General features: G+C 47.0%; 3 protein-coding genes across 3 annotated transcripts; 1 reads left to right on the top strand and 2 right to left on the bottom strand.

Moving 5' to 3' along the window:
• PPTG_12287 (hypothetical protein) lies at positions 1-2,038 on the top strand. Its single transcript, XM_008908016.1, has 2 exons — positions 1-776; positions 842-2,038. The coding sequence occupies exons 1-2, from the start codon at positions 405-407 to the stop codon at positions 1,235-1,237; spliced, it is 768 nt and encodes a 255-aa protein (XP_008906264.1). The 5' UTR covers positions 1-404; the 3' UTR covers positions 1,238-2,038.
• Positions 782-2,206, bottom strand: PPTG_12286 (triose-phosphate isomerase). Its single transcript, XM_008908015.1, has one exon. It carries the CDS (start codon positions 2,116-2,118, stop codon positions 1,366-1,368), a length of 753 nt encoding a protein of 250 aa, XP_008906263.1. The 5' UTR covers positions 2,119-2,206; the 3' UTR covers positions 782-1,365.
• Positions 2,207-3,693: 1,487 nt separating this feature from the next.
• PPTG_23028 (hypothetical protein) lies at positions 3,694-5,023 on the bottom strand (the record flags this gene model as incomplete). Its single annotated transcript, XM_008908014.1, has 3 exons — positions 3,694-3,718; positions 4,161-4,224; positions 4,897-5,023. 3 exons carry the CDS (start codon positions 5,021-5,023, stop codon positions 3,694-3,696), a joined length of 216 nt encoding a protein of 71 aa, XP_008906262.1.
• Between the last annotated feature and the right edge of the window lie 1,510 nt (positions 5,024-6,533).

Here is a 6,533-nt window from a genome sequence, read left to right as displayed (position 1 = left end):
CCGCCGCTCATACAGACGGCCGTAGCCTCCCCGTCGATTCGCTACTATACTCCGATGGCGAGGAAGGTTCGTGTCATGGCTTTACGACCAAGGACACGTGCATAAAGAACCACTGCGCTTGGTGCGTCTGTGCTGCCGTTCCGTCGTCCTGCTACACGCCCGAGGAAGCGGATCAGCTGCCTCCCGCCATTTTCCAGTGCGACAAGGGACAGCAGCTCTTGTCATGGGATCTGACGAGTGTCCCGTCGACATCTGCGGAACTTAACAGCCTCTTTGAGGCCTGGAAGGGCCAGCACGCCAAGAGCTACGACTCCCCCATCCAGAACGAGCTTCGTCGCGGTATTTTCGAAGTGAATGCGCGTTCAGTGGCTGCGCACAACAGTAAAGAGGACAAGAGCTTCGTTATGGAGCTCAATGAGTTCGCAGACACCACGTGGGACGAATTCCAGAGCTGGTACTTGGGCGCTCCGCAGCAATGCTCGGCCACGGAGAGGAACGGCGTGGTGTACGGCGAAGTACCGGTTGAGAAGGACTGGAGAGCTGACGGAGCAGTGTCACCCGTCAAGAACCAGGGCAAGTGTGGCTCGTGCTGGACGTTCTCCACGACGGGATGTCTAGAGAGCCACGTCAAGCTCAAACACGGCGAGTTCACGATCCTGTCCGAGCAGAATTTGCTAGACTGTGCGCAGAACTTCGACAACCATGGATGCAATGGCGGACTGCCGTCTCATGCCTTCGAGTACGTCAAGTACAATGGAGGCTTGGACACGGAGGAGGTGAGTGCTGGTGGACTTGTTCTTTGTATTGTTACATTGGTTACGTTAACTATTCTTGATGATAGACTTACCCTTATGAGGCCAAGGAGGGTAAATGCAAGTTCAACACATACCATGTTGGTGCTCAAGTGGACCAAGTGGTGAATATCACGGCTCGTAATGAGAACGAACTGAAGGCTGCTGTGGGGTCTACTGGTCCCGTGAGTATCGCCTTCCAGGTGGTATCGGACTTCAGGTTCTACAAGTCTGGAGTGTACGAGTCTAAGGAATGTCACTCCGGCGAAAAAGATGTGAACCACGCCGTGTTGGCTGTGGGCTATGGCGTGGAGGACGGCAAGGACCACTGGATCGTCAAGAACAGTTGGGGCACCAAGTGGGGCATGGACGGCTTCTTCCAGATCGCTCGTGGCAGCAACATGTGCGGCCTGGCCGACTGCGCCTCGTACCCCATCGTGGTGTAAAGCTGCGGATTACTGCTGGCCATCGTCTTTCATGCAGCGATGAACGAAGGTTGTGCATGTATATGGGTTCGATTATTGTTGTTGTATTAACGCATTAGGTGATCACCATCAAGAGTACGGTGTCGCACTTATAGGGCGCTCTTGATGATCTTCTCAAACTCAGGCTTGAGCGAGGCGCCGCCGACCAGGAAGCCGTCGACGTCAGCGAGCGCAATGAGCTCCTCGCAGTTGTCGCCCTTGACAGAGCCGCCGTAGATAATGCGGACGTTCTCAGCCACCTCGGGGGACACCTTGCTAGTGATCCAGCTACGCAGATCCTTGTGGGCCTCCTGGGCCTGAGCAGGAGTGGCCACAACGCCCGTGCCGATAGCCCACACGGGCTCGTAGGCGATGACAATGCGGGCCCAGTCGGCCTCAGTGACGATGTTAGCCAGAGCCTCCGTCTGACGGATAAGCACGTCCATCGTCTTGTTGGACTCACGCTCCTCGAGCGACTCGCCAATGCAGAAAATGACCTTAAGGCCCAAGTCTAGCGCGCGCTTGGTCTTCTTGGCCACAATCTCGTCCGTCTCGTTGTAGTAGGCACGACGCTCCGAGTGGCCCGTGATAGTCCACTCCAGACCGAAGTCCACAAGCTGCTCGGCAGCGATCTCGCCCGTGTAGGCGCCCGTGCCAGTCAGACTAACGTTCTGCGCGCTCACAGCAATTTTCTTCTGCAGCAGCGACTTGGCCAGGTCAATGTGGAGCGCAGGGGGCGACACAACCACCTCGACCTTGTCCGAGGTGATCTCCACCTTGTTGAGAACAGCGCACAGGTCCTTGACGGACTGCACCGTGCCGTTGCACTTCCAGTTGCCACCGATGAGGTACGTACGAGCCATTCTAGACTTTTAGATCTTGCTGCTTGCAGGGAGATTGAATTGTGAGACTGCAAATTGAGCTCATGACACGGGTCAGTTATGTTCGACCCGCTCTGTTATGCTGAGATTTGTAAGGATGATGCTGACCCGTGGGTTTCCTAGGACATTGTGAGTAATCGACGCGACGATGTCACCGACGCAGATTTATGATGGCCTGCGCGTTTTTCTGTCCTAAAAACACGTACTCGCCCCAAGCAGAAAGTATCTTTGCTTGCTTGTCAAGGCCGACAGTCGGCCGCCGACTAGCTTCGCGACGAGGCGTAATCTGTAGCCGAAGGCGAGCAAAAAAACCGCACTGAGAAATCACGACGACGACAAAGGCACTGCAGTAGGAAGTGAGCGCGGGGGATGCCTCCTAAGCTAGGAGTCCTAACTGCACGCTCTCTCTGCTGCTGGTCGATGATCGATCGCAACGGCAGGACACCCGGAAGACGGAGTCAGGCTCCCCTTTATTCCCCATTATCGGGAGCCGTTCAGGTATTTTCGTTTGTGTCAAACCAACATGCACACGGAGTTCTACAGGTTTGAATGGTCTGCTGCAGCCCCCAAGGTGGTCATCTACCTCTCATACGACTTCGGATCTTGAAATTAGCGAATGAAATTAGCGAATAATCGATAAATGACGTGAGTACATTGTAGTTCGTGTGGGAAGTTGAGCGTGTAATGCTAGTGACGAAGGATAGAGAGCAGACTTTGTCTAATTCCACGATTACTTTTAATTTCTACTAATTCATTTAATCTTTCAATTTTATTTTTTTTTAAGTTTTCAACTCTTAAATTTTCATTAATATACTTAAGAAGTCGGTTTACGTGGTTGTTTTTAAGTTTAACCTATCGCCTCGATCAAAGATGTTGATTTTCGTTTCACTCTTATTTTTCGACCCCACCCTACGTCACCGTGCTTGCTTGCGGTCTATTTCACTATTTGACGATATTTCTTTAAGAATGCACTCGCAATAAGAAAAGTTAATAAGTTCTTATCTAGCAAAATAACTTTACTAGAAGAACTTATTACACAACCTGTTGTTGCACCAAATGGTAAGGCAATATTTACTTTATTCGGAACGAAGTTCGTTCGTAACGAAAATGTTTATCGCCAAGATAACACATTCCTTGTGAGGCTCTAGCATTGAAACTGGAGCGAGTTGCTATTGGTTACCTCGGAAATCTGGGAAAAGATAGGAATGGGTATCCGAACAGGGTGGAGGATTGGATTTCGGTTAACCGAAGTGGATGTCGGACTGGACTTGGACTCCCTAACAGCACTACAGGATTGAAGCGAATGAATCGGGTAAACCAAGATTTGACATTTGCGATATCTGCCACACTCGCTGTTACAAGCCCCGATAACTTGATCGAGGAGGCCGCACTGGCCGCATAAATGTGAAGGAGCCAGGTTTGACAGAGGTGAGGGTTTCATAATAAAGTATAGTGTCCTCCATATTATTACAGCCTTTTGAAAAATAAAGCCCCACTATTGATTTCCCCCCTTAAGCCATGAATAAAATACTATAAAAAATATCAACTACCATCGGTTTAAGCCACCAAGCCACCTGTGCAGCTATAAAACGTGTTTAGCTCGGGTTGGATCGTTAGGCTTGGTACTGTATCTGTATCAGAAATGGTGAGCGATTTATATGTTATTCTACACAAAAAACGTTATTTGGCATTTTTTGCCTCGCAACAACATTATTTATTCATTATTTGCTCCTATATAAATTAAATATAATAAACAACAATATAAACAGCTACGATGATATACAAAATATCATCGTCACATGACATAGCCAGATTTGCTGTCAGGAGTAAGACACAAGCAGGGTTTGCTAGAAATATTTTGTGTGCACCATATTGTGCATATTTTCATGCGCATTATGTATTTCCATCGTTAAGGGAATCCGTTATATTTATTAATTTTCATCTCAATATTTAGCCAATCAAAGGCCTTTTGTGGAGCTGCGCATACCTGATGTATTTCGGTGATGTAGCTATCGTAGACTTACTCGTTGTAGACATTGATGCCGTGGTGGCGCTGACTGGCAATGTCATGTGGTTCATGAAAGGCGTCTGGAATTTCGTAATTGTCATATGAGTCGGGTAATATGTCGAATATCGCAGCAGGTGGAGATACTGGACGAGGTGGTGTCTGCGGACGTGGTCGCTGCGTAGTTTGTAGCGACGCGGGAGCTTCTGGGGCAGGATAAAATTTCTCCGATCTTAACGGCGATGTCATGGATCAAAAGGAGTGACTTCACATTGAGCTTATAAGTGGAAAAGCTTCGGCCGTATGTTCCAAGTGAAATAGGATGAAGGAATCCCAAATCCGTCATTTTCCGGTGGATAACGATCTCGGCGGTCCCTAGGAAGCTCTCTTGGATTCAACCACGAATAGTAACTTGACGGGTCCGAGCATTGAAGTGGGTGACTTGTGTTTTTTGTTTCTTTCTCTGAAGTTGATTTAATTGTCCAATGCAAAGTATGAAGAAAGGCCCCTCGTCACGGCCGCCGGCGAACATCGATACTGTGTTGCAATGTAGGAAGTACAGCGCCCTTAAGACTGTAGGTGGTTGTTCATAGATGATGAGTCTGTCGCTTCTTGGACCAGTCCACACTACGTGATCCGGAAAGAAGTTTTATTTGAAGAGCCTCGAATGGTAAATCAACGCAGGTAGATGACAGAGCACGAGAAACTTGGAATAGAGACACTCATCATCGAGTATACCCGATAGACGCACGTACACGTCCGCACCACCGATAATCCATCTCCGCGAGAAGTAAATGTGTTTTTGGCCGTCGCGGAAGACTGCGAGATACTCCCCGCGAAAGAATCGCTCAATGACACGGCATCGGCTGCCGTACCTGACATTGTGCAGCAGCTTCAGCATGGCGGCCTAGGACACCCACGGCACGCCAAGAAAGTACAAGACGATGCAGTCTCTCCTAGTTCAATGCCCTTTTGTCGTCTATGCCCTCATCGCGCTGGTCTCTTCCGTGCTTCCGCGAAATCCTATTCTTCCTTGGCTCAAAGTTCTTTCGTGTCTTCGTGATCTTCTGTGCTACATTTTCACGCTCTTCGGACGTGCTCTCACCACTATGTGCATTGTCCTGCTTCCTTGGTTTCGTGCTCTTCATTGGTTCGGGGATCCTCCCTGGCTCAGTGCTCTTATGCTTCCGTTCTGTTCTACCATGTACACTGCGCTAACGTAGTTAATGTTTACCACATACGGCTCTGGTAAGTTCGCACATCACATATGCGAGTATAAAATCTGTCATGGCCAACTGGTTTCGCTTTGGTAATTCTTAGTAAATAGTGTAGTGCACTACTGCTTAGTAAATAGTGTAATGCACTACTACTGGTATGATGAACCATAAGAAAACAATAGATTATTGTAGTCAAAGTATGAAAATTAGCGAGCAAAAACAATACTGCTCATTTTAACGCTACTAGAAATAAAAACATCTACTAAAATAATAAACTTGCTAAGTAAAATATATAAATATAAATGTACTTTCCATTTATTTTACGGCTATTTAGAACCTACTAAAAAATAAAGTGTGCTAAGTTAAAAAAAGTACCTCAAAGTACGTATTTACAGCACGTTCGCATGGTCTTCGATGCTCATCGATATAAATAGCTCATGTGGTGCCCGCGTGCAGCCATCGGGATGATCGTATGAGCCGCACGCCTTTAGTATGTGAGTGTTCAAATGGAGTGTTTTAGGGATATGTATTCAATAAAATATTTTCCAACTAAATTTTTTAATGTGTACTTTACATGGGATTTAATTAATTTTTATAATGAGTACTCTACACGGGAAAGACTATTATGGACAGAATACGGCCCAATTATCTCACCACCGCCCACTATTTCTCTATACAGCTTATTTTACCCTATCGTATATGCGGGTATCTCAGTGTAGCCTCCCAAGGCAAACAAACATGCATACACGTAGCGTACCTCGCGTGGCGCAATGCTCCACGGCTTTCGGTTTTGAAAATGGGGGCAAAATGAAGTTTTAACAGTGCAGTTAAGTACTATATGAAGAAAAATTATTATTCAAAATATAGAATACAACAGTTGGGGCCGCAATTTCAATGATTTTACAAATATAGGTGGTTAATGTGCCCGACCAGCAGTACATTAGAGCTCATTCGTACATACAGAGTATGTGTAACAGTACCATTCTAGAATTCTGGATCGCTGTAGTACAATTCTGGAATGGAGTTTACACATGTGGATAGGAAACATCTGATGATTTGATCGCTATATATTTTCATAATTTGCATGCGAAGAGATAGTAGCCATTATTCGCCCTATCTGTTTGCTGAGATAATGCAAGATGTATAATGCAGTTCCTCGGTCATTTCCGAATTTT

This window comes from Phytophthora parasitica, assembly GCF_000247585.1.
Source record: "Phytophthora parasitica INRA-310 unplaced genomic scaffold supercont2.28, whole genome shotgun sequence".
NCBI classification, from domain to species: Eukaryota; Oomycota; class Peronosporomycetes; order Peronosporales; family Peronosporaceae; genus Phytophthora; species Phytophthora nicotianae.
The sequence above is the reverse complement of the archived record's forward strand: the minus strand, read 5'-3'. Positions and strand labels throughout refer to the sequence as shown.

Bases quoted from the DNA above. Each gene is read 5' to 3' on its own strand.
- PPTG_12286 (XM_008908015.1), bottom strand. From the start codon at position 2,118: ATGGCTCGTACGTACCTCATCGGTGGCAACTGGAAGTGCAACGGCACG.
- PPTG_12287 (XM_008908016.1), top strand. From the start codon at position 405: ATGGAGCTCAATGAGTTCGCAGACACCACGTGGGACGAATTCCAGAGC. The intron at 777-841 runs GTGAGTGCTGGT...TCTTGATGATAG, and splicing joins GAGGCTTGGACACGGAGGAG to ACTTACCCTTATGAGGCCAA.